Genomic DNA, 27,875 nt, shown 5'->3' on the forward strand with positions numbered 1-27,875 from the left:
GCCAGGCCCGGCTGCCGCCTCGCCCTGCCAGGGGCCGGCCCCGGCTGCCCGCCCCCCTGCCCGCCCCGCGGGAGGCCGGGGCCAGCCCCCCCGAGCTCGCCTGGCCGCCGCCGCCGCCCGGCCCCCCGGGCCGCCTCCCGCCGCCTGCGCACGCCGCGCCCCGCCCGCTGCGGCCGTGGGGCCGCCCCCGCCGTCACAGGCCGCGCCCCGAGCTGCGGGAGGCGCCGGCAGCGCGCAGCCCCGCGTCGCCAGCTGCGGCGGCAGCGATGGCGGCCGCGGCCTCGCAGCGAGACCCGGGGGACTGGCAGGACTTCTCGGGCTTCCAGCCCGCGGCGGGGAGCGGCGCCGAGGCCGGCCGCGACAAAGGCGGCTGGGGCGGCGCGGATCTGGGGGCCAAGCTGTCCTTCTGCTTTGAGCCCCCGCAGGCCCGGGCTGGCGGCGGCGAGAGCCGCGTTCCGCTGCGGCCCCTCACGGAGCAGAGCGCCCTGCAGGACGACGAGTGAGTGCGGGCCCGGGGCGGGCGGGGAGCGGCCGCAGCCGAGGGGCAGGAGGCCAGGCCCGGCCCGAGGCACCGCCGGCGGGTGGCGCGGGCCCCGGCGCTGGCGAGCGGCGCTGCCCCTCCGCCTGCCGCTCGCCGGGCGGTGAGGCCTTTCCCCGCCCCTGGGGGGCGGCTGGAGCCGGGGCCGGCGGGCGGGTGTGTGGGCAGCCCGGGCAGCGCCGGGGGGGGCGGCCGCGGGCCGCGTGTGCTGGGCTCCGTGCCGGCTGCCCGCGGGTTGTGTTTGGAGTTGGACACGGGAGGTACGGGGAGCGGGTGAAGGACAGAATCTCAGCCGCAGCAGTGTCGTTGGGTTTCCCCCTGAGCTGCAGAGCCTTTGCGATCTGTGCTGCTTTCCCGTCTGTAAAGTATTTGTATGTAAAATACCTCTTGTACGGGTATTTATACTTGCTATTTTACAGCAAATTTCAGTCAGCTTATCTTCGTTAAAAACACTGCGGTTTTTCTCGTACTTTGAGGTAACTGAATGGTATGTCCTCTTCTGAGAAGCAAAACAAAAAAAATCACGTTAGCAAAGGGCTGAATGCCTGTGGTGTGAGCAGTGAGGTCAGGTCTGGGAAGCATCAACCGAGAGAGATGCCAGGCAGTGATGGGGCTGTGCCTGCCCAGCCGCACCAGCCCCAGCCGTTCCTCTGGCTTCGCTGGGCATCGCTCCCCGGCATCGTCCTGCGCCTGTACCCCGTGCCTGCACCCCCGGCATCACCCCGTGCCTGCACCCCCGGCATCACCCCGTGCCTGCACCCTGTGCCTGCAACCCCGGCATCACCCCACACCTGCACCCCGAGCCTGCACCCCCGGCATCACCCCGAGCCTGCACCCCCGGCATCGCCCGGCATCACCCTGCGCCTGCATCCCAGCATCACCCCCCGGCATCGCCCATACCGGCGGTTCAGTGAGCTGACCTGGGGCACCGACCCACTGCCGAGGCTGCTCTGTTCCAAAGCCCGAACTGTTGTGCCAGTATGGGGCTGCACGTGCGAAGTTGCTGGCACAGCCGGAGAGGTTGTAACCCGTAGACAAGTGGTGGGCTGAGCTCCTCAATCGTACTTCTGGGTAAAACTAAACTCTTGCACAATTTTAGTATACTTTGTGCATGTTGGGTATTCTGTGATAAATGGAAAGGAATTAAGAAAGGTTTAGCTCAGAATTTGCTGCTCGACCTCTGCTAATTCCTGATTTTAATGTGCAAAAGTCAAGGGAAACGAACAACACTAGGTGCGGAAATTATAGCTGAACTCAAATGTCATTAGAGCAGAGGCTCATCCATGCCCAAAAAGATTGTGAGTATGGTTACATAATTAGTAAAGAAGGTGTCTCTTCATCACGTTTTATTTCACTGCTGTGCATACACTGTTGGTTTAAGAAGGGGAAAAGAATTAGGCTTATCAAAACAATATTTTCTCTGAGCTTCGAAGCATTGTAAAAATATTGTTAGTAACTTGCAGATGAGTATTTAGGGAAGGAAATAGTTGTTGATAGAAATACATTATCATTACAAATATGTTTACTGCTGATCAGTTGCTGCTTGTTTTAAGGTCTACATTTTTGTTCCTTTATTCCTCTCTTCAGGATTTGGAACGCTTTGACTGATAATTATGGTAACGTAATGCCAGTTGACTGGAAATCTTCCCACACCAGAGCTTTGCACTTGCCAACACTGAATCTTTCAGAAAAAGGGGTAAGTTCTGATCAGCAGAAATACCCTCTTTGGATCTTTTATACTCAGTACAGAAATAAAACAATTTGCATTTGTGTAAAAGAGTGTTGTTATTAAGTGCCTTAAAATATTTTTTGTGCTTGGCATTATACATGAGAGGTTTTTAACATGAAAAAAATCAACCAACCACAGATAAAAGTTTTGCATCTCCTTGGGTTGGAGTAATTTGGGGTTAGTTTTAGATGGGTGTTCATTAGAGCCAGAGCAGGACAGAAAAAAAATGTAAAATGAGCAAGTGTTTCACATAAAGTCTTTCTACAGTCTTTTTCGTGTTGAGCACTGTTCTGGGTAATGGAGGAAAAGAAGTGGGAGTAACTCTGATTTAGAAAATCCGGTGTGGACTTTCTTTAAGTTCATCTCTTCTGTAGTCAGTGGAGACTAAAGAGGCTTATTTTACAGGAAAGGTGACCCAGGAGACACCGAATTGCAAAAGTTTGTTTTGTTTTTCCTTATTTAACAAGTAGAATAGTTGTCTGGGGAGGAAGCAGGGAAGGAAGAGCTTCAGAGAGGTTTATAGAAGGGGTTGTCCTCTGATCTTAAAAGTGGATTAAAATGCTTCAGGAGGAGAAGCTAGGGAGAATTCCCATCTCCCAGGTCTTCTGAGGAAACAAGCGGTTTATCTTTTAAACCTAGTGAAGCTGAGTTATGTTGTAAAAATATCTATGTGTGTAACCTGAGAATAGGGCAATACTTGACTTCTGCCATCCATTATATAATGGCTGCTACTTTGTACTGTGACAAGAGCAAAGATTGTTCTGCTGAAGAGGATACTTTGGGGTTCAGCAGGGGAGGATGGCACTCTGGAACACACTCTCTCAATCTGAGTCTGATGGTTATCCCTTGTATTTTACTTGTGCTTATTCTGATTTTTATTAGAGTCAGATTTTCCGAGTGGTTTTAGAGTAATTCAATCTTTACCTTTAAAGTAAGAAGGCTTACAACCCCCCATGCTATGACCTTGTTGTGTGACTGAAAAATGGACTGGAAGACTGATGGATTTCTTGGTAAGGAACTAGATACAATATAAAAAAAAATGTTGCACATAGTTTTTTGTAAGTTCCTTGCCGGAGGTTGTGGAGGAACTACATGAAAAAAAGTGGTGTTGCTGGGTTAGAAAGCATCTGAGGTATGCTGCCAGTAAAGGGAAAATTAGTTCATGGATTAAACATAGCTCGAGTTTATTCAGCTTTCACTCCACCTGGCATGCCTTTTGATGTGTAAAGCCCATCTGTTTGGGAGCATTTGACATAGGTTTTATCTCTCCTTCCCTGTGTTTCAGCAGTATTTCTGGATATGTGACAGCGCATATGGACCAGCTAGTAGCTTGTTTTAACTTTCTTACAATGAATACTAACAGCTAAGCAACACTTCCTTGATGCGTTTGAAGCTAATAATATGCTGTTGAACTTGTGCTTAAAGTATTTCTTTTCCCATTTTAGTAGGAAAAAAATGTAAAGTGAATGAGGCTGATTCATCTAATCTCTGCTGCTTCACATCACAGATCTGTGAACACTTTTATACAGCTCTGACGGTGAAAGAAGTACTTGAGTGGAAGTGTTGTGCAGTGGTACAAGGGACAGCACTATGCAATTGCTTGTTTAATGTATTTTTGTTAGATTATTTTTGAACAGGTCATTCTCTGGTAGTGTGAGAACAGAAAGAGGCATAAAATGTGTCTGGGTAGAAGGCCACGTGGTCCTTTTGGCATCAGCTGTAGCTTGGGCTGTTTGAGGTGGTTTATTAGCCTAAATTATCAGAATATATTCTGATAGTCTCTCAAAATGTTGTTTCTGGAATGTCAGGAGGGGAAGCTAACCTCCTCCTAGATAAGCTGTTATCCTTGCTTACTAGCCCGTAGTTGTTGTAATCCTATATACATGGGAAAACATTTGAGGACTGCAGACATTAAAGAATGTGGACACTGGGGTGTATCGGTGCAGCAAGTAACAGATACTCTTGGTGGAGCCCTGTCACTGCATGGTTATTGGAATTCAGATTCTGGAAAAAAGTGGACATTTGACTTCATTCTGATGGCTGCAGTAATACAGATAGTATGTTTTTCCCTGTAGACTAGCTGTCTGGAGATACCAGTAACATCTTCAAAACGAATATGAAAACTATTAAGGTTTCTGAAGAAACTGGGGAGATTGGAGGAGTTGCAACAAAAATTGAAAACTGATACAGTGAGACCAAGGACTTCATGCAGCTAGTTATAATGCTTGTAAATTAGCCCAAAGATCAGTTAAAGTGATTGAGCTCAAAATGTCAAAAGTTAGGGGTTGTGGCTTTTGAAGGATGAGCATAATTTGATGGCATAAGTGTGGGAACAGCATTGCTTCTCTTTTTTTTGGAAAAGACCCTGAGATACTCAACAATATACATTTAAAATAATCTGGGGTGATAACCAGGTTTTGGTTTTTAAAACATTTTTGTTGCATCTTTTATTATGTGAAAAAGTAGACCTATAAAAGCATGTGAAATAGGAGGTTTGTGTAGTGTTAGAGATTATGGGTAGGTTTGCACCCCACACTGACAAATGTCTATGTTCATTTAAGTATTTACATTGGATTGACTGCCCTCCATGCATATATCTCCATGTCATTGTGTATATAGTCTTTATATGCTGAAGATATTTAAAGACTGATAACTATTTTAACTTTCTCCAATTGCAGTTTTAATTTCAGTTATCTCAGTTTCCAGGTATTTGACAGCAAGAATCATTGATTCCATTATTATGGACAAGGAATCTGTTTCATTCTTAAAATTCAATGATCACTTCTCTTTTTTTATATATGTACATGTGTTTTTTACATATACGCACACAAAAACATGTGTATATATATGTTAATATGTATTTTTAGGTAAATGATAACTTGAACCTTGACCTGTCAGATGATGAAGAGCTGAGAGAACAGTTGGATATGCATTCTATCATTGTTTCCTGCATCAATGACGAACCGCTCTTCACAGCAGAGCAGGTAAGGTGTTCAGCAAAGACAGTGTTGATGGTGTATTTTCTTTTAGTCTGTAATTACTTGTTTGTTCTTCCTTGCTGTTCACCATAGCTAAGCTGCTTGAGTGTTCTTTATTTAGGCTTGTAATAATGTGTGAAATATTACTATGTGATTCAGGTTTGGAAAGTATTCTTGCGCTTCAGGTGAGGTTGATAGCCCAGGGTCTTTGAAATCTTTACAGATTTCTTACCCCAAATTAGTCAGAAATACTACTAAATTAAATACATATGTTAAAAAGCAAAAATATTTTCAGGATGTTGGTATTGTAGAGTTTGTAGTTTTCCAGCGTGACTTTGTGGCTGTTCATAGCTTCACGTGGCTTTGTGGTTAGCAGTAATTCTTTGATGTTTTTGCCTAATACGAGGGCACATCAACAGTTCTACGACTAAGCTTTCAAATTGCTTAGTGTCTAAAGGTTTCTGTTCCAAGTCCGTGGATTGACTTCAGTTATCTTGAAAATTGCTCTTCTGAGTAAGGTTAATGACTGTCCATTCAGGTCTTGCTTTAGTAAGCAAACAAGAATCTATTTTCCTGTCATTTAAATGGTTGCCTGCAAACTGTGATGAACATGGTTATTAAAGAGTGCAAGAGACAGGATTGCCTAAACTCCCTCAGCTCTTTTTTTTTTTTTACTGTGAGGTGAATCTCAGCACTGTGTACAGCCTTTAAACCTGCAAAAGTCGATGTGTTATTTATTCAGCTGTTCAGTTAAGAATTTAGTCTATAAAATATGGTCATTTCTCTACTGTAAAGTACGCCCTCTATGCATGGAATTTCTGTTCTCTTACTTTCCTTCTGGCTCAGATCTTACTCCCAGGGTTGCAAAACAGCTTCAGGTTATGATGACTTAGTTCATAAAACTTCTCATAAGCACAGTAGACTTTCTGGTCATTTAGAGCCTGGGGTTTTTTTTTTTTTGGTTTAGAGAACTGTAGTGAAATGGGTGGTAGGAAGGTAATTGATTTCTGTTGTTTTGTTTTCCTTCAACTAAATACTCAGGAAAGATACTCCAGCTCACTCTTTAGTTCGGTTCTCTTAAGCAGAACCATGTGTACCTTCATATAGAAATAACTGTGTAGTTTCAAGACACTGGTTGTTATGAGATCACCGACTTACTTTGAAAAGGTAGGCTTATTCTCAGAGAGCAAAGATGGGGAGGAAAGGTCAATAAGATTTTGTTGATTCTTGTCCATCCAGTCTTGTTGTTAGTTTCATCCATCAGCATCTTCATTAATAGAAAGTGAAAAAATCCTTAATGTCTTAACAGCTTTGCTTCAAGGCGCAGTCTGTTTCTCTTCGTACAGGGGGGGTTCAGAAGGGTTTTCATGTTTTTTGAAGGTGATTGAAGAAATAGAGGAAATGATGCAGGAATCACCTGATCCAGAAGATGATGAAACTCCCACACAATCAGATCGGCTCTCCATACTTTCCCAGGAAATTCAGACACTCAAGAGATCCAGTACGAACAACAGCTATGAAGAAAGTAAGTGATATTTAACATTTTGTTCTTATGCTTATTGAAAATAGTTTAAAACGTAAGTTTGCCATGTGTTTGAGTTACAGCTAGTCTTTCTTATGAAGTACCTTCATTCAAAAATATTTTCAAAATGCCCTGAAAGGATAACCTGGATTTAGAAGATAAATAGAAGACTTATTTTTGTCAGCATTCATAACTTAGAATAAAAATAAAACTTCAGAGAATATCAAATTAAAGCAAATATGCTGAAGCCTGACTCTCTGGAGTGAGGTCCTTTCACAGGTAAAGTGATGTCCGTCTTTTTTTAAACTTCATTAATTTCTGTGTTGTAAAGTGAGACACTTTCTTGAGGCCAGTACACTGTGTTTAAGAAGATTAGTTAAAGCTTTTAAAGATATATTATAAATAAAGAAAATGGTGTTTCTTTGGTACTGTTTCGGTGACTGCAACATACCTTGATCTACAGTAGCACAAAAATAAGGCAACTGCTGCCTTTTTTGCCCATAAGGACCTTGCATACTTCTCTGTCCTGCCCTTCCATTCCTCTTCAAAAAGCTTAAAAGTTCGGAAAAAAAAAACCCCAAACTTTGTATCTTCTACTCAAAGGAAATCATCTGTTCTTCCCTATACAAAAGAAAAGGAAAAATTATGTGTGTAGTTTCATGGTAGCAGGTGGAATTGTATGTAAGAAACCCCTATGATTAGTCAGTTTCATGATGGAAATTTGTTTCATCTGTATATTTGTCAAAATCAATGCTAGAAGGCAATAGGAACACAACGTTTGCTGGGTGGTCCTTCTACTCTGATCCCTCGTAGGAAGTTTTGTGCTTTCTTTCCTGTAATCTGGGTCAGCAGTGTGGATTCTGTAGAAGATTCAGAAGACTGGCTGACCTTTTGTGACATGACTTAGAGTTTCTGCTACGCTTCTGATTCATGGAGGAGATCCTATTTTCATGGTTAAACTCTTGGCTGTCTCAACACATAAATTTCAGGAATGTGGAAGTAAAGTGTGTTCTGCTCAGCAGGGCTTCCTGCTTTTCTGACAGTTCCATATGTCCTTAGGTTTGGAGCTAATCAAGTTTGCTTGGTATTTCATATCATATTTATTTTGCTTTGCCACAGGGGTTCATCTTGTCTGTTGCTTCTATACGGTTTAAAGGTCAGCCTTGACCAGCCAATGCCTTGAGTTACTTTGTCAGATAATTTAACTTTGCTTCACTAGTTTCTCAGAATCTCTTTTCATGTCTTTCAGGTCACTATTTTATTAAAAGCTCTTGCTGAGTTGTTTTGTGTGCAAAGCTGCCTCAGAGTTAGTCTGGATCACTCTGAAGTTGTTGCAGGGTTTTCCTAGAACCTGTCTGGCTTTTATAAGACACGTCAGCGATGTTAGTGTTTAGGATTGAGAAGAAATCAAAGCTTGTGTTTACTTTTTTTTTGGATAGGAAAAGACATGTATTAAGACAGTCCAAAAATAAAGCCAGTTACAGTTCTGGTTACACAGGTGAGTCCTTTAGCCTGCATATATAAGATTTAATCCAGGAAGTCTGCATTTAAATTACTCTTGTCTTCACTCACCTGTGTCAGCTGGGTAGTTCCTATGTAGACCTTTCATAGGCTTTGATAACAACGACTGATCTATCATAAACAAGTCAGAATTGCGGTTGGGTAATCTGCACGTGGTTTTGGAGCAACTGTTCCTTAGCCTGTGAAGCTGGTTCTTAAGTGCTGGGACTCACTGGTGTTTTCTCTAGTCTTCTTTCACAAAAGCAAAACAGTGGTGCAACCTATGCTTACTAGACTGTCCTTTGTACTGAATGCATATGAAACTTATATTAATTTTTACATTGCAGTACACTCAGTTTCAGAAGCTCTAAGGCCTATTCTGCAATTTGCACCCACAGACCACCAAATAATCTTGTCGCTGAATTTACTTTTCTCCCCCCACTTATGTTTGAGTTGATGTTGCTATTTGCTGTTGCTGACAACCAGAGTTGACACGGTTACTGCTGTAGTAAGACCTACTGTGATACGTGCAATAACTGTGAAAATAGCCAAGATCAGTGTTACGAGTAGAGGCTGTAACCTGCATGCGACATACTTGGAATAGTTTAAACAACAATATAGGCGATGGATGGTTCAAACTACTTGAAAATTAGATCCTTAAGCATACAATACTGTTACAGTGTTTGAACAGATTTTAAGACCTAAGTTACTCTGAAAAACTGTGCCTCCTTGTTGGAGAACTGCCTTAACAGGTTTCATTTCTTTTTCTTTAGTAAGTGAATGACAAGGAGCTTTCTCCAATCAGTTTTCCCTGCTGTAATTTTAGAGAGGAAAATCATGTTTCTCCTATTACCTAGAGAGCTATACTTTTCATCATTTGTGGCCTTATTTGTATTTTTCAGCACTTGTCCGTAGGCACTTCCCCATATAGCAATTTTTTTAGACGTGACATCTACTAGACTAATTCAATATAACCAAATAATGACAAACATATATGCGGTGTCCTTAGACAGATTGTATACCCTTCAGCGTAACCAGGGCTAGCTCTTTCTTAGATGCCAGTGAAAACAACATTCTTTGACGTAGCAAGTGCTGGGACTTACTCACTTCCTAGGTGTGTCAGACTTAACTGGGAGTGGAAAGCAGTCCTCAAAGAACATGCTAACTTTTAACTCAGGCAAGCCTCAGAACATTCTTCTTAGTCATAATTTCACTCTTTGTAACACATGAGCCAATAGTACCTTTAAAATGCAAACCTGGAGAGGTTTTTTTGTTTCCAAACTGACATTTTACAGGCTTCTGATTTAGCTTTGACCAATTCAGTCTCATGCTATCTCAAAGCTATTAATGCTAATTTTTGATTGAAATGAGCCTGTCAGTTAATTTTGATCTAGGTTCTTGTTTCAGGCAATACAAGGCCATGCTTTTGACTGCAATCCCTAGACAAAGAAAATCTAGAGGATTTTGTTGGTTTTTCCTCTAAATGCATCTAAAAATATTATAAAAGCTTTGTTCAACCTTCTATGAATATGCATGCATACCTTAGCAATATTCCCAAGAAGATTCCCTTGCTCACAGAGTATAGTTTCAGTATTGCTGTAGATGAAAAATCCAAGGATGAGAGAAAATACGGAGAGCTTTTGCTTTGAACAGTGAATGTCAGTGGAAAGTTAATATTAACAGAGGTGTCAGTATTAGAAGTTTAGCGCTCACTTTAGCTTCCTTAACAGCTACGTGCTTTGCATATTTGTAGATTGTCTCCAATTTCTCAGAAATAAGAAGTTGAACCATCTGGTTGCCTCTGTGATGTGTTTATTCCTTTAGGAATGTTGTTTTATTTTAGGTGGTTTTAGAATTTAATTTTTTGTTTTGAAAAATTTCAGAGTACTTTTTTGCTTGTAATTCCCACAAGTATTCTCATGCTTAAAATCTTGACAGATTACTTTTTATATAAACTGTTTATAGGAGTAAAAAGACTGTCTGTTGCTGAGTTAAATGAACTGCTAGAAGAAATTGAGACTGCTATTAAGGATTATTCTGAGGAACTGGTACAGCAGTTGGCTCTGCGAGATGAGTTGGAGTTTGAGAAGGAAGTGAAAAACAGCTTCATTTCTGTCCTCATCGAAGTACAAAACAAACAGAGAGAACACAAAGAAACAGCCAAGAAGAAAAAGAAGCTGAAAAATGGTAGTCCTCAGAACTGCAAACAAGAAAGAGGTCATATGCCTGGAACAGTAAGAAAATTTTTGTAACTATTTCTACATCTAAAATATTTTTTGTTTTTTCCCTATGGGAAGTAGTAGTCCTAGATTTTATCAAGATACCTGGTATACCTGCTTCCATGCCTTCATTTGCAGCCAAGGCTTAGGCACTTTCTGTTGCAAGTATGTTTTCACAAGGTCATGTAACATTTTATTCCTGTCATACTCCTGAAATGTGTTTTTTTATTGTTTGCAAATTAGCCTGGAATCAGCATACCTTTCTTGCAAAAAATACTGTCCTTGGACGTTCTGTTCTGTTGTCAGTAGGCTTTTATCTCATTTGTCTGTTTGGTTTCGCTATGAGAGTTTTAGTATGTGTGTACCACTGTTAGTCTTGCAGGAAATTCAGTATTATCGCTGATGTAGTTGAACAGATATTTATTGATCATGTTGGGTTTTAGGTAGGAAAAAATTAGGGGCTTTATTCTGGATCTCTTGAAACCTGCAGCAGAGTTACTATATCCAACGAGAGACACAGGTGAGGCCAAAGTGTAGTGCAGGTGTACAAGGAGCCGGTAATTTGGTTTATTCTTTACTGAACATAGCAACAGAAGGAAGAATGTCTTTCAAACAGAGTTTGAATTATAGGAGGCAGAGAATGAAAGAAATTAGGTTATTATCTTGTCAATGCCATTTTTTCTTTCTTACCTGTCTGGAGTAATTTTAAAATACTTCAGTGGGATATTAATGTTAGAATTTCTTAGTGTCTCTTACAGGGCTTATAAAATGTGGTTAATGTATTGTAAGTCTTGGCTAAGTCCCAGAAAGAATGCTTCGGTTTGACGTTGGAAAGCTTTGGGGTTTGTTTTTCAACATAAGAAATAAATGTTTGCAATGAAACATTATTTCTTCAGAATCTGTTTCTAAACTTACAAGAATAAGATACCTGTGATATAGCAGAAATAGAGTTCTGATCTTGTCTGTCTAATGAAAAGTGTTTGCATACATAGCTAAGTTTTAATGGAACTCTAACTAAGTGTATGTCTGGAAAACAATACAGAATAGTCATCCCTTTGCAGGAGCACAGTGAAAGGTGCAAATTTACTCCTTTTTGGTTCTCAGTCATGGAAAGGCAAAAAGTTATATTGTAAGTAGAAAGAAAAATAATTACTTGGTTTTGAAACTTGGAGTCAAATGATTCATAAGCTATTCTGGTTAGTTTCAAGTTTAGAGTCTTGATTGATGCTTTCAAATATAACTGTATATATACATGGTCCCAATATAAGATATTTTCGTATTTGGTTGCTTCAAGAGATAGATGAGTGACATTTGTTTTGTGAGAGGGATTGAACAAACTAGCACCCAAGTAAGACTGTGGGCTGTGTATGTGTGGTTCCTATGAAAACAGCTTTCACTATCACCAAGTACAGATTTGAGAGCCTTCTTCCAGAAAGAGGTGTAAGCTTCCTTCATTCAACACTCCTTTTTTTCTTTTATCTTTTAAGGAAGTGCTGAGAATGTGCATACAGATAGTATGTTCTAGTAACTTTGTGAAGAGTGAGTTTCTGTTAATAACTCATGTATAAATTAGTAATTTTATTAACAAACTATAATGAAGTCCCATTTAAGTACAAAGCTTGGAAGTAAGGTTAACTTCTTATACTCTTCAGAAAATAAATTCTCCTGTAGATACCATAATTGCATTTTAATAAAGACAGACTTTAATTCTTTGTCCCTGATACAGTCTTTGGGTGAATCACTTTCTTAGATTTCTAAAACTTTTGCCTCTCTCACAAGGCCAGACCGGGGAGTAATTAGAAATAGTCAAGGCTTGAAGATACCAGTTCCTTTAAGTAGGATATCTTCAAAGAGTTAAGATGGCTTTGGCAACATCTATGTCTATTTACTGACCTCGTTGTGCTTTAGAAGACAACTGAATATTGTATTCCAGCACATTTTATTCCCCCCTCCCATAAATAAATACATTCAGATAAGTGTGCTGAAGTGTGCACATCATACTGCCCTGTGTCAGCAGCTTGACAGGTTCTTCTTTTTATGTTCTTGTCAGTTGCAAATTTTTATATCTCGTGCTAAACATCAAAATTGTTTTGATATTTATTTTTTTTAACTTGTCTCTCCAGCAAGCAAGAAGGTTTACAGTGTTGAAGAAAAAAATGGTTGGATTATGTATTAATTTTTCTTTACTTGTATTCCATGATTCTGTGTAATGGAGCTTGAAATTAATATGGATGCGTTCTTAACTCGTTGTGTATATTTTATCATATTACAAAGAAAATGGAGAATATTAATTGTTGCTTCAGTTCTGGAAAAGGAAGTATGAAAGCATAAAATGTTTTAAAGAGGTGTGGCTGAAAATTATTACCTCTGAATAATGTTTCTAGTAGGTTAGGTGCTCAAAATCTGAAAAACTGGTATCAGCAGTGTCTCTAAAAGTGTATTGCTGAAACACAAATGTTAAAAGAGATTATACTGGGAGCTAAACTTTCAGAAATACTATTTTTTACATTTCAAAATGAAACAGCCTTAAAAGACAAGTCTCTTTCTGGGTCTGCAGTGTGAAGACTTCGTTTGATTAAATTTTGATGTAGATATGCTGCTTAACTGCCATTACAAGATTTGCTTTTCAATTAAAAAAAATAAGTAGATGAATGAGAAATAGAAATGTGCTGAAATACATCCTAGAGCTTGTCTTTGTCATTCGTCTTTTATAGTCTTGACAAATGTTGGTTAATAGTCTTCTGAACTTTTCTCTGTCCCTTTTTTTCTTTCTGCTATGTTTTCACTACTTGTAGCGCTTCAGCATGGAAGGGATCTCAAATGTCATACAGAATGGCTTCCGCCACACGTTTGGAAACTCGGGTGGAGAGAAACAGGTGCTGGGCTATCTTCTCTCTTTTCTTCATTCTTTGCCTGCTCTTTCGGTAGGAGCTGAGCTATTGAAAATTGACAGTAGTTGAAGATAAATGCTGGGATCGAAAAACATAGGACAAAAATGTTGGAATCTGTACTCTTTCCTTGCCTCAGGACTCTGATCAGCTTACAGTCTCTTTCTCTCCTCAACAGCTCGAGACAGTCAGGATTTGATATCCTGATGCACTGGAAAAATAACCCTTGTTTCTTACACAAGACAAAAAGTCTGTTTTGGCATCATAACACATGCTTCAAATACCTTGCATGTCTCTAAAAATCTAATATCCAATCAAAGAGTATGTGTCAGGTTAGACATAACTACCTTTAGCCTGAAGGATTTGGGTAACAACTCCAACTGCATTAGAACTGTTTTCTTTGTTCTTCAGATGTTCAGAGCTGATAGATCCAAAAACAGAGTAGCATCTGGAAAATGCATGGGCTCTGCTGTATGTCTTTCTGCCTTTGAAAACTGCATGATGTTAAAAGCAGTCAAGTGTGCGCAATGCAGTTACTGATATAAAATGCATAAGCCATCGGCAAGTTCGTGTCTTTTCACTGACAATTTAAATGTGAAATATATAGCACAGAGACCTGGCTTCAGTGGGTATCACTGTAGATGTTACAGGTACCTAAGTAGCAAGATTTTTACGTTTTATTTCAAAGAGATACTTGTTTGTTTCAGAACTGTAGTGTATTTTATCAAATTATTCTGTATTTTGGCAAAATGTTAATGCTTATGCTGTTGTTCAGGCTTTTGGCATACGTTACAGAATACTGGTATGTCACATTACTTAATGCATACTCACCCATTATAGTTTATGCAGTTGTGTCGGATTAGATTCCGCACTCCTGTGAGAAGTCAGTCCACTGAGGCAATAAGCTACCTGGTACTTTAGAAGTCATGGCTGATTAGGCTTTTGTCTGGAAGATAACTGCAGTTATCCTGCAGAGGAGTTCAGGAAGTAAAACAATTCTTCTCAAGTCCTTCCAGAACCATGAGGTTACAAATCATGGACTTACCCTCTATCTCAAGCAAGGTATTTGTATGAGAGAGTTCAGGAAGACATAGATGCAGCTATTCATCCCCAGCTTTGAGGATCTTGAACACGTGCATCGAGCTTACTGGACAGAGCTTTTGTCACTCTACATTATCTCAATAATGGTAAAGTAAAAGCTGTGCTGGTTTTTTTTTTCTTTTTGTTGCTATCTTTACCACTTAGTAATAAATTACAGCTGTTTAATTGTATCTTTAGCTATTTCAAATATCATCTATTTTCATAAAGCAAACATATTTAGCTATACCAGCCCCTCTTACTTCTGGTTAAAAGACTTCTTTTACGTACATGTGTCTACTCAAATGCACCTTTTCTTTTTTGACTGCCTCCTAACTTTCTAGGCATAAGTAGCATAATCATATATGAACAGTAACACTGACTAGATAACCCTTCCAGTCATTATTTTAGTTAGTTTACTAATGCTAGTCCTCATGTTGATCATATGTTTCCCCTGATTTATCTTATACTATATCCTTGTTGGCAGGGTTATGGGTTTTTTTTCCCCCTCCCTGTATCCTAAAGCCTATCATGGAAATAACAAGAGCTTAACATGAAAAAAAGGAGAGGAAGGTAGGAAAGATAGCAGCTTTTTTCTGTTTTAGTCCTGGAAATCCATTTTTCTACGGCATTTATTTTTTGTTTGGAGTTGGCTGGTATCACATTGCCAAACCTTGGCCCTGCTTTTAAAATATTATGCAGCAAGTTGTAAAGTAAAATTATCAGACACTGTTGCTTAGTGCTGCTCTCAGAATACTCATTTGAGTGTTTTTTTCAGGGTGTATCATCACTGTAAACTCCCATTCACATGTTTTCTGCTAGCAGGGGAGCATTAGTTAACAATCTGGAGTTGTGTCAAAAAAAAAATGCAAGGACAGACAATTTTTTTAGTACCTTAGAAGGTAGAATTTATACGCACAAAGTCACAGCATAAAGTTTATGACAAGTTTGTACAGTTATTTCAGGAATCTTTCCAGTCTTTTAATTTTAATGGTATTTACCACCTTTTCTATTTCCTAGGTAGTATTACTTTTGATAGTGAGTACTTTCCTTTTTAAAATGGTAGTCCTTTTTTGTGTGTGTGTTTTTGAGACATGAGTGAAAATCACTTGGAATTTTTCAACATTTAAAGAGAAACTTCCAGTGGGAACTCCTTGTTCCCATCTGATGAAGCAGCTGGGAAAAAAGCCCACACAAACAACTGCCTAAAAGCCATTGGAGTGTTGGTTGCAATTTTCGTGATCATATTTCCAGAAGAAAATTCAAGATAGTAATCTTCGTTTTGATTTTTAGCCATATCAAACTCTTTCTATGCGTGATTACTTATCATATTGTCGAATCTGCATAAAAAATTTAGAGGTCACAGTAGACTTAACACTTGGTCATGTCAATAAGGTACACTTTAGTCACCTTTTCTTCCTTTTCATAGAATGTCATTCTTCACACAGCGATTCAGGGAGTGAGTTTTTGTAGTGCTATTATACAGACATACTGTTACAGCAGCAAAGTACTCAAGAGAAAAACACAATGATCTCTGGAAACTAAGAAAGAAATTAATTTTTTTTTTTTAATTATTATTATTAGGAAAATTGGAGGGTGGCATTTACAGGAGAAGGAAAACAGCGAATATTGATATTTGGTCCAGGAAAACGTTTCCTAGTAGTTTATGGTCTAAGTAAAGGGTAGAATGCCACTTGGTTCTGAAGGCTGAAAATGACAGCCTGAAATCTGATTTCTGAATTAGTCGATCTACTTTCATCTCTGACATTTGCAGATTTAGCAGCCTGTATCTAGCTGTTGATTCTGGTAATTTTACTAGGAGTACAGTTATCTAACGATACCTGTTGGTTACATCTGCTGGAAAAGAAATTGAAAATTGACTGTTTCCTAAGAAGTGTTGCACGCTTTCCTCTGCTGTACTCGGTGGATGTGAGAAAATGCAAAATGAAAAAGAGAGGAAGGAAAATGCCCTGTGTTTGCATAGGGTCTTGGTGAGTTGTCAGTACATCCCGTACAATAGGTTCCCGTAAGTGACACAGGAGTAAGTCTGTCTGGCTTTTAGGCAGAGGATGTGGTTGAGCATGAGGTGTGTAGTCCCACTCCAAACATGGCAACGGTTATAGCTGCTCTTGGCAACACAGAGTCTCCTTCTGTAAAGTGAACCTCTTCACCAGCGTCTGAGTTACACTTGACTCTTACTGAAGTGCCACTACTAGGAGAGAAGACCTTGTATATAGCTTATTTTCAGATTGTTACATGGCAAAACACTTAGCTCTCAAGTTGAGTGACAGAAGGTTGTTTTGCCTACTGCCTTGTGGCTGTTAACCCAGGATAGAGTTCCTATTAAATTCTTAAAAAGTTAAATTGAGGGAAGTTTTGGGAAGCTTTTTCATTAGGTAAAATTCTAGAGTTTTCACTACTTTTGAAATGCTGACTTCTTTAAGAAGAATATGCATTCATACAGGCTGCAAAGTAAGATGTCATCTAAAGGCATTTAATAAAAGCAAATGGGTTGCTTCAGGAATCTGAAAATAAATCTTGGTTGCACTGCAAGTATGAAAATTCTAAAAGATTTAAGAAAATTACTGCTTTTTTTTTAAAGCTGCTGATCAAAGATTTTGGTAAAGAGTAATTACAACAAAAATGGAGTTAGTTTGAAACAAACTGTTAGCACACTCTGCTATTAAAATTGAGAATTAAAAGCAGAATCCAAATGGGGGGGGGGCTTACATTTAATTAGGCTTGCTTTGGTCCTTTTGGTTGGAAGTACACGGCGTCAGAAGGCAAAAGCTGTCTGGTTTCATTTTCACCTAACTGTGGGGCAGCATGATCTTCTTTGCACAGAGGACTGTAGATCACCTTGGGAGCTGGTCTGGGCAGTGCTCTTTGATCTGTCAAAATTCTTGACATGTTTCGCTTCTCAGTAAGAGTTAACCAGTTGCTGAGAAAATCCTACGGCTGTTTTAAGGCTCTTCAAACACAGTATGTGCAGACTTTGAAAATGTTGCGTTTTCAGGGGGGTTTATTTCCCGAATACTTGTTAGCATGTTCCTACAAACCTGAACGCCTTACTTAAGGCACCCTGAGAGCCTGTATCAGTTGTGCTCTGGAAACCTTTAAAAAGCTGACTGTTACCAGTTTCCCAAGTTGTTTGAAGGCAATATCAGTGTTTACCTGGAAAGATGTGTTGTTTGGGGTTTTTTAATGTACTTACTGGAAAGGAATAATTACTTTCAGATTTTGGATGCAACTGGTGACATTCGCATGATATTTACACTTTTTGGTTTTTTAAGAGCAAATTTGAAAATTGTTCATCTGCATTTGTAGTGGTGTTAGAGAGGAGGTGGTTTTTCTTACAGCTTTTCCTTGATTGTAAGAAGGACTTTATGTGAAGTTGACTTCACTTCTGGTTGACTTCTGGAGGAAGAGGCAAACTTTTACTATTGCTGGCTCTGAGGAGGAAACTTAATGAGAAGTTCTACTGTGAACAGCTCCGATTTTTTAAGTACTTTTTGATTAAGTGTTTAGCTGCACAACTTCTAAAGTGATCACATAACTTGGAATTAAAACTTGATTAAAAGCTTTGGAATAGGAAAGGTACAATCTTAATCACTTGTGAACTGTGATCCTTTGAAAAGCTTTTAATTGTGTCTGTCAATTTCAGTTGCTACAATTCTTGCAAAATAAGATGCAAGTGACATGAATTTCCTGAAAGGACTGGCAAGTAACTCTGTTTTTCATTTGACAGTACTTAACAACCGTCATTCCTTATGAGAAGAAAAATGGACCCCCATCAGTTGAAGATCTTCAAACGTTAACCAAAAGTGAGCATATGAAGTTCCCCCCACTGATTCTTTCCTTTTTATATTTCCAACTGTGGTTCCTTAAAACCAATGAATCCACAATTACCCCTTCCCCCTTACCCTATGGCATGTATGTAAAGGTGCATGATTTTTAACCATGCATTTTGGCCAGCTTTTACTTGTTTCTAGAGCTTTCACAGTACATTTTTTAGCGGTTCTCTGAAACCTTAAAGGCAGAAACTTGCATGTATCAGAAAGTAAATGTTCTCACATTATTTCAACAGGTGGGCCTTACGGAAAGTACTGCGTGCCATGGAATTTGGCAGTGCTGTCTTATAGTAACTGATACACCCTTGTTTCTTAAAACTTGCAGTGCTTTGAGGTTATTGTAATGACTTTCAGAAAATGGAATGGATGTTGGGACACTTATGAGTAGTTGTATGGTCATTGCACTTGATTGCCTTTAAAATAGCCTGACTTTTGACGGTGCTTTAAATTCCCCTTTCTTCGCATCTTTTTAGGCCAAATCCTCAAAATTTTTTATGAGTCCTCTAGTTTGTTAGTTTTTTAAAAATTCTAATTTGCATGAAAAATAAGGTTGTGTTTTTAAAATTTTAATTATTAAGGTGGTTAATACAGTAGAGCATCTCTGGGAGTCAGTGGCATCTTCATTTGAGGTTTATAGGAACAGTTTAAAAATAGATGATAGAGTACATCAATGTGTTTGATCAGATATCAGGACTTTGGATTTAACTGTGTCTTAAGGTGCTTTCCAGCAGCACAGGTCTGTGATTCTGCAGGTGGCTGAGGCATGGTAAAAGGTTCACTGGCTGTTTCCTGGAAAGAGGAAATAAATGTTGTATAAATTCTGGAGTAAATTAAATGTGAAAGCAGGAATTAAATTTCCTTTATTTTTTCAAAGTAGGTACCCTTAGCTGGTAATTCAAACTAATTCTGTGACAAATAGGTTTTTCATTTCATGTTTACTCCTTACTCATGCAAATAAATCTTATCCTCTTGCCATATTTAAATTTCACTTGAAAATATTCTCAAAAATTAAATATTAACCAGAGGGAGCTTAAAGCCTCCTGGAAATGTTTTTTGGTGCATGACGGCTTATTAACAAAATGTCTTGTACAAATGCACTGTCAAGTATTAACAGTATTGCCTTCTGTGGGCTGGTTGGAGCTTCATCCTGTGCCTCAGCCGCAGATTTCTGACTCTCTCTGCTGTTAAGGCAGACAGTAAAGCAGGTGTCTGGAGTTGTTTGTTTTTTCTTTCAAAGCTGTGTTACTTTGTAGTTATGAACACTAATGTTTTCCTTCAACATCAAAATTGAAATAAAACGCTTGTTATGTTTCGAGTTCAGAGTCACGTATGAGGAATTGGGAGTTTATTAAATCCTGCTGTTCAGTATCATTCTGTACTTTTGATTCTTTCAGTTGTGTCCAGAGAACTTCCTAAGGGATTGTTCTTGGTGCAGCTAGGCCAAATGTTTTTCCTTATTTAGAAATATGCAAGGCTGGACAATTTTGACTTGATATAAGTCACAAAAACGGCATTTTGGCATTATTTTAAGTTAATGCCAAGTTCAGTAATGAATTTAAGAGTTTTCTAAGCTACAGCTGCTAACGTGCACCATTTCAGGGACATCCCCCCCCCCCTCCCCAACATTTCCATCAGGTCATTCACAGCAGTGTTTCTCCAGAAAAATGTCATTATTTCATGATTTGGGATGACAGTCAAGGAAATAAGTAATGAAGCGTACTATTTGCCTAAGATTTCCAACCTTCCAGTAGTTGTAAGAACATTTTAGTTTTGGATGTGGTGACTTTCTTTTTTGAGAGATTCTTTTTTATAGGGAAGAGGTTCATTCCTTGTTGTTATGACTGATGACATTTTACTGTAATAATTAACCACATAAAATGGGTCTGTTGAATCCACCTACTGTGGCCTTCAGTGAGAGTTACACAAGTGAAAGGTGGAGATATGATGTATTCCATTGTATTTTCTCATATTCCAGTGAAGGGTTTTCTTACTAATCTGGTAGTATATCCCTATATGTAGTTGAAACAGCTTTTGACAGTGTTTCTTTTGACAGTGTTGTCTTTGTTTTATGACTAAATATCTGATAATTTTTTTTTCATACTTTAGTCCTGCATGCCATGAAAGAGGATAGCGAGAAAGTGCCAAGCTTGTTAACAGACTATATTTTAAAGGGTGAGTATATTTTTTAGCAGGGGTGGTTTCTTATTCTAAATTAACTTTATGTACGTACACGGTGTATTTGAAGAGAGTAGTCCTGTGGCATTCGTGAACTATGTTGCTTTTCTATCAAACACAGTTCTCACTTGTCCGAGGTTTCTGAGCATATAGTTCATAAATAAAACATATTTATTTTGTGATAGTATAATACAGCAAAGGGTGCAGTGTATATTCAAGTAGCTGAAGGACATCAGCAGGAGCAGAGAAGTCTGGCTTACAGAGTTAAATGGGTATAATTAAAAACTTGTGTTGTACAGGTTTTTCAGAATCAGAATTCAAACTGCCTATGGTAATAATGCATTTGCTAGACGAAGTGCCTATACCTTCATTATAAGTGTTGCCTTCTGGTCAATAGTAAAAATGATTTTACATTTACTTGTTATGCCTTCTTCACATTTTATTTGAAAGGTTTGCGTGAGAGTCATTTATTTTCAAGTCTTACACATTGTATTAATAGAATGTCAGACACTGAAAATCAAGGTTTGCTTTAGCTTTAAGAAGTTGTTCCAGGTAGTTTCCAGGTTGATAAATTTCTTTTTATAAATTTTTCTTCTGGCTGCGTTTCTGCTTAGATCTTACTAATGCTTATGTTCTTACTTCTCAGCATATAAATGGTACAGTCTTCTTCAGTGTTTGAAGTTTAGCATATGCATCAAATTCCCAAGATCTGACAAGCAGGTGTACAAAAGAATAGTGGATGCCTTTTTATTTGGCACACAAACGTATCTTGTGTTCTGCTTCATGTTCGTATGCTGCAATTTTTTTCTTTTCTTTTGATACCGTGCTTTCCAAGTCTCAGTTATTTCCCTCCATTTGATTTTTAAAGGGTTTTGTATTTCTTACACAGACTTCTAATCACTCTCATCTCACAGAGATTCGAAAGTGCTTTCAGATTAAATTTGTGTTTGAAATTTAGTGTGCTGTTGCTTCAGAAGATCTGAAGAGAGCACCATGCAGTATTGTAGAAGCTCCAACAGACTTCCTGTTGGAAGAGGCTCATTTCTGAGTTTTGTGTAGGGTTGCAGAGCTACCACATACAATAAGAATGCAGAGATCTTTCAGTTGATTCCTTTGATTTCTCCATTGTTTACTTACCCTTTTTGAAAATCCTTCTGAAATTAGACAGATGTATTTGCTTGTGAGCTTAGAGCCATTTAGGCTCAAGATCAAGGGTTTTCTTAATGGCGATGGCACTAAACTTTATTTAGTTCGGTGAGGCAGAATCTTTGACCCAAGAGGATGAACTGTTGTCAATAATTAAAGCTGCTGGCTCTTCATCAAACATCTGTTAGAAACTGATGGGAATGAATAGTGCTCTTTATAGTGTCTGCTTTTATTTTCAGACATAGCTGTCCAGAAAAGCTTTCAGCTTACTAGATACTGAGAAGAAACTGGCTGCCTAGGGAAATGACAAAATCTTCTGCAGAAAAGGCTTATGAAAGTGTATTAGCTGAACATATGACAGGATGATCTAGTAAGCTTGAAGCTGAGGTTCCCTCCTACCTGTGCATGCTTGTGCCTTTAAAATCACCAGGGATGTTCTACTGACTAGATGTGACCATTACAAAAACTTCATACTCACATTAAATGTGTTGGATCAAACAGGTCATCATATACAAGCACTGTTGTCTCTAAATAAAATACAAGTGACGGGAGTATGAAGAGTGATCACTTACTTGCGTCACTGACACTGACGGGAAAAGGTGATTTCCCCTCAGCTACCATTTCAGTACTGAACAGAACTAAGTCTTTCTTGATTTCTCTGGGTCCTTGCACAACAGCAAGCAGTCATACAAGCTCGTGAGCACAGGTTTCTACTCTTTCTTTCAATGTAGCCCCAACTAAGATTCATATTGCTATGTTTAGAGTATGTTAAATATTCATAGCTGGGCTGGCAGTGTTACGTTGTAATGCAGATTTATTCTGTGGAACAGGCAAAGCCTTCCAATTGTTTCTGAATTTGTAATCCGTTTCTCTTTTTCTGCTACTGAAACTTCTGGCCTGAAGCTTCAGTGAGGCTTCATACATGGTACAAAATACTTCCAGCCACTTGCCTATTGTCTGGAAATTATTTTTAAAGCTTCTTAAAGGGAGATTAGATGATTCCATACAATCACTTAAAGCAACCTTCAGTTCAGCTTCTGTATGTGAAATTCCAACATCCTCCTTGGATTTCAGAATAGAAGGAGTGACCTACATTTTGAAGAGTCTGCTCTCTTCACTGGAAAGAATAAGAATGTCTTGGCAAGGTGAAAATGATATGAGAATTTAGGTGTTTGAATTTGTTTCCCAAAAGAAGCCAGAGGATAACAAATTCTGGACCCAGTAATAGTCATCCGTATGGTATAGTGATAATTGTGTTCATTTTACATTTGTTTACTCTCTGATCCAGCTATTGTCTTATACTGAATGGATGTAATTTCTTTTTATTAAGCTTTAATCAAGAAGTGAAATTTTGAAATGCGTCGATTATATCACCAGAGGTACTTTGTTTTGTTAGAATAATAACTTCTTGATCCTTTGAGGATCATTCTTCCCAATCTTAAAGCAGAAAAAAAACCAGGCAGTGACTTATATGTGACTATAGGGTACGTGTAGCTTTATGGAAAACGTGGTTAGTGTGGCACTTGGTAACACAGGTAAAACCTTGTTTCTAGCTCTATATTCCATTTTACTGAGCAAAGAAGAAAAAAAAATCTTAAAGTCAGTCCTTTTTTTTTTTTTTTTTTTTTTAAGCAGCACTGTTTTTATTCCATGGTATTTAAAAAATTAGAACATGCAGTCTTATGTGGGTGTTATGGCTGTGCACAGAATTAGTAATAAACTTACCCACATATTGTTAGTTACTATTGAAAAGTTATTTAGATTGTTTAGAAGCAAAATCTAAAGAAAAAGTATCAGGATAAAAGTGATAATAACAATTGCCCTAGTATTGTTGGCATAATGTAATGGGGCAAATAAATTAAGAACACTGTGAACTTGGAAGAGTTAATGCAACCATACAATTGAGCAGTAACTGTTGATTTAACAAGAAGTCTTGCCAAATCCACTGGTGTTCTGATTAAAAAAAAAAGACAGTGAAATAAGTTTATATTTTCTCTGGATTTCCTAGTGGTTTTGTATGTGTCACCATCTTGAATACCTTTAACTAGATGACAAAATAATTCTGAAATTTATGAAAGACTGAATTTGAATCATGTAGGAAGACACACACAGACCCCCTCTGGGTGTGTTGTCCAATACTTGTTATCTTCAATACTTGATTGAGTAAATTTGTTCTGGCAAGGCAGTTTGGGCGAGAGCTGGAGTACAGGACTGGAACTTGACTGAGGTTCTGCAACCACTTCAGCTATTGACTGCCATTGTTAACATGGATTATTCTGGCACTTTGTTTCATAGCCAGCTAATGCTGAAATGCTGCAAGTAGAAATCCTCAGAACATGGGGTGTGCAAATCTGGTATAATACAGAAGCAAAAAAGGCCAATGCAACTCAGTCCATTTCATGTTAGGGGGAAAAATAAAACAACTTCCATATGCATTTTTGTGTAGGATTATTAGTTTTGAAATTATTTCTGGTGTTTGCCTTTTTTAGAGCATCCTCTTTTCCCAATTTCTACCGCCCCCTTGTGTCTCCCAAAATATTAAAAATACCATTTTGACCTCCCTTTGATCAGTTAGCTCTTCCCTGGAGCTATTCCCTAGGGAGTACCTACTCAGAGGTAAGTATCTCAAAGCCAGGCTATGTACATATTCTATGTAGAGTCTTGTACAATGCAGTAACTTACCTTCTCTTGTTCATGTTACTCCTGATTATTACTACATTATTTTAAAGGGGATTTTTTTCCCTATATGGGTTTTCAGGTCTATTTTTACTTTTCCGTGAACATTTCCATCCTGAAGTTAGTAATAATGAAAGGGACTTCGTGATCTTTGCAAGTAAATTGTAGTTCTCCCACCAGCATATGATTCATATCAATATTTTGTAGATTTAGAATGTAGATGGGAATGTGAAATCAGTAAGCATTTGCAATTTTGCTAATTTTTTTTCTGAATATGTTTAATATATTAATATTGTTACTATGTTTTATCACTAGGGGTCATGAAACAGAAACTGAAATTTGGAAGAGGGTGGGGGAATGCATTTGCTGACAGGGCAAGAAATACCAAGCCAACACTGAAATTCTTGATCTTAGTAAGCACACTTTTGGACTGAAGCTGGCAGCTTAGTAAGCTCATTGTGTTTAAATGCTGTTTGTGCTGATCTTTCTACTGATCTTTTTTCATGGTTTAACAAATATAGCATGCTTTGAAAATATTGTATTATTTTCTGTTGAAAGACCTACATAAGCAAGTAAGCAGCAAAGTTTCTTGTGCACAAGTTAAGCTGTGAAGCAGGGAGCACAGATGGAGATTTTTTTGTCATATCTTGTGGTTGCATTGGTTTTAGGTGTCGAAACAAGAATTGGTACCGTATCCCTAAGTGAGAGCATGTTTCTTTTAACTATACCCATTTAATTTTATTTTTTTTTACAGAAACTTTCAGTCTTTCTTCTTGCGTGTATAATGTAATTATTTTCTGCATTATGATATATTTGCCAAGTACAATAATGAACAAGTAGTAGCATCTGTAATCTTTTAGGTATGCAAGTTTAGGTTCCTTTCAGAAGAAAATGCCTCTGCAGTCATGTCTATCTCTTCAGCCTTGAATAATAATGTCAGTTTCAACCCCACAAGGCAGAAAAAAGGTTTGTGGGAATAACTGCATTTCACAAATACTGTGGGGAACTGCATCGAGGTAGGAGGACTGAAACCACTGTTTCCATTGAGCTAAAGGCTGTTGGCTTTGAAAAGCCAACATCCAGCTGGCCAGATAGCTTTTATGTATTCACGTACCAGTGAATGCACTTACAATAGCTCCTGTCACTTTGGGGTGTGAGGACAGAGGAACAACATGGGGAAGACCTGCTGGGATGCAGGTCGTAGCAAATTTAAAGTAGAAGCTGAGGAAGGCATTGTGGGCAGTGGAATTACCTGGTTTTATTGTTATGAGGGGAAAGAGGAATATCTGAGGAAATCTGCTGGAAGCAAGTGTTCCTTAATATAGCTACTTACTGAACAAATCAGTATTACATATGAAATGTAAGCCTGTAGATGTACACAGAATCAAGATATTAGGGATAGGTTGTCTGGTATCACATTTAGACACGTTTTTTTTCTTCCTTAAGTCGAGAACACATGTAAGCATAAATAATTGTGACATTCTTAAAACATAAGTATTATATATGATAATATATAAGCAGGTATTTATAGCTGAAATAAATGCCTTTGAAATCAGATGTGTCCTTACAGTAAACCATTCTAAGATGTATTTATTGCCATTTTGTATTCTTTTCCAGTTGTCCTTAAACAGTAATTGTGACAATAATATACAGTGCTAAAAATAATATGCTACACATTACTACTGAGTAAAATGCATGGAATATGTCTAATAGTATTTTCTTTTAGGCTTTTTTTCTGAATGTAGATGTCATGAAAGCAGAATAATTTTCATTCTTTCAGCTTGTTTTGTTATTTCATATCTGATTTTTCAAGCTTCTAGTAAAGGCTTAAAAAACACTAGTTTTTTGTTTTAATAAAGCAAGAATTTACACCTTGTTCTATTTTAAATTATGCAAGTATTTCAAGTAAGAACATCTGTTTTCTTGCCTTTGAAGTTTTTGTGTCATTGTTACACCTGACTTCTTTATTTGCTTTTGTGTTGTGCTAGCATTGGTTTGAAAGCTGGATTGCTCTTGAGGTTTGTGTCTTACATGTGAAACAGGAATGAGAAACACATGAAGGACATGTCTTATCGTCCCACTGTGTGATTCAAGTACACGCACCAGAAGTAGAAAGAGCTAGCATCTTAAATTGTCAGTGCATATTTTTTAAATAAAACTGCATGCGTCACCTTTTACTTAATGTTCTCTTTGCTAATAGAACACTTCAAAAAGCACTGTTTAAGACATGACCTTTAGTTAACTCATTTCTGGATAATATTAGATAAAGAGAGTGGGTTGTGTCACTTAATTATCTTTCGAGAAGAGGATGATATCTTAATTGCCGGTTTCAATTGATTTCTAGATTTTACTGTGTTACTAATAGGGTAGAATTCAACATTTAATTATTTTAGTATATACATTATATTTCTATACATACTAACTTCACTGATGTTTATCAAGATGTATTTGTGGTTCTTTCGCAGTTCTGTGTCCTACATGAAGAGGGCTGCCTTTCAGAATTAGCCAGGCTCCTTCCTGAGATGAGAAGCTTTCTGTGAATATAACTCATAGTATTTTTTCATTTGGCACTATACCTAAACCAGTGTGCATTTACCTCCTCTGTGTGTGCGTGGATTTTCTGATCCTACAGTAAGTCTTCTGGGCATGACAACTCCTCCATTTTAAATTAATAGTGCAATGAACTGGAGCAGGGAACAAACATTGTACAGTTTTACTCACATTGTTCTGGCTTTTTAAAGTCTATTTTTACATTGTATAGCATGTAGTAAATCCTCCTGCACATTTTGTTGTTGGAAGGAAAAGTAATCTTCGAATAGTGTAAATAAAATAAGCCTAGTTTTAAGGAATCCATATTTAAAAGCATCCTCAGTTCCTATAGCAAAGAAGTAAGAAGGATCATAGTCAGGCTTGGACTAAAAGATGAAATGAGTTCTCCGGGAAGCGCTCCAGAACAGTGTTGGTGGGGGTCAGCACTGAACACTTAAATTTGGTAACTTTGAACTATACAACAGTATTGTTCATACAGTCAACGAATCCAGAGTCTTTGATGGTTTGGCATAAGTATTGGTGTGTTACTTAGCCTTGTTATTTAACACAAACATCTGAGTATTGTAATATTTCATACTTGATTTTAATTATTAATGTTCATGTGGCTTAGATATTCTCCCATATTGCTGCTATAACTTTACTGGTTTTAGTAAGTGTTTGATCTTAATGAAAATGCTTCAATATAAAAACATTTTTAAAAGGCTGTATCTTTTTAAAAATACATGTACAGTTTGAAAAACTTGCATCTGAGTTCCAAGTTAGTATTACATTGAGACATTTGTTGTTGTGTGTCTCTAAATTTTGCTACAGATCTCTTGTAAATTATATGCACGGTCTCCTCTGTGATGATGTATCTGCATTCAACAGATGGGAATGTATTTTACAAATCCTGTAAAAGAAACGTACCCGATAATCTCAATCTCAGTAAATACTTGTCACAAATAAATTTGCCAATCTTAAAGATTAGATTGAAATGTAAGGAGTACTAATAAAAATAAAGGAACTATTTTCTAGCTTGAGTTCCTA

General features: G+C 38.3%; 1 protein-coding gene across 3 annotated transcripts; it reads left to right on the forward strand.

Annotated features, from left to right (window-relative positions):
- Positions 1 to 188: 188 nt before the first annotated feature.
- On the forward strand, positions 189 to 27,875 carry FEZ2 (fasciculation and elongation protein zeta 2). Of its 3 annotated transcripts, XM_037405578.1 has the most exons (10): positions 189 to 499; positions 2,126 to 2,234; positions 5,135 to 5,251; positions 6,626 to 6,770; positions 10,233 to 10,501; positions 13,282 to 13,362; positions 18,200 to 18,275; positions 20,409 to 20,474; positions 26,288 to 26,317; positions 26,765 to 27,875. In XM_037405578.1, exons 1-9 carry the CDS (start codon positions 267 to 269, stop codon positions 26,296 to 26,298), a joined length of 1,107 nt encoding a protein of 368 aa, XP_037261475.1. In that variant the 5' UTR covers positions 189 to 266; the 3' UTR covers positions 26,299 to 26,317; positions 26,765 to 27,875. The 3 variants fall into 3 exon arrangements, with proteins under 3 accessions (XP_037261475.1, XP_037261474.1, XP_037261476.1); XM_037405577.1 differs by lacking the exon at positions 26,288 to 26,317 and having other exon boundaries at positions 190 to 499; XM_037405579.1 differs by lacking the exons at positions 13,282 to 13,362; positions 26,288 to 26,317 and having other exon boundaries at positions 191 to 499.

Source organism: Falco rusticolus, chromosome 12 (genome assembly GCF_015220075.1).
Source record: "Falco rusticolus isolate bFalRus1 chromosome 12, bFalRus1.pri, whole genome shotgun sequence".
In the NCBI taxonomy this organism is placed as follows: Eukaryota; Metazoa; Chordata; class Aves; order Falconiformes; family Falconidae; genus Falco; species Falco rusticolus.

What these genes read in the sequence shown, in the direction of transcription:
- FEZ2 (XM_037405577.1), top strand. Translation starts at nt 267, where the DNA reads ATGGCGGCCGCGGCCTCGCAGCGAGACCCGGGGGACTGGCAGGACTTC. An exon ending in GAACAACAGCTATGAAGAAA is followed by an intron (nt 6,771 to 10,232) that starts GTAAGTGATATT and finishes AACTGTTTATAG; the next exon opens with GAGTAAAAAGACTGTCTGTT. An exon ending in GAGGTCATATGCCTGGAACA is followed by an intron (nt 10,502 to 13,281) that starts GTAAGAAAATTT and finishes CACTACTTGTAG; the next exon opens with CGCTTCAGCATGGAAGGGAT.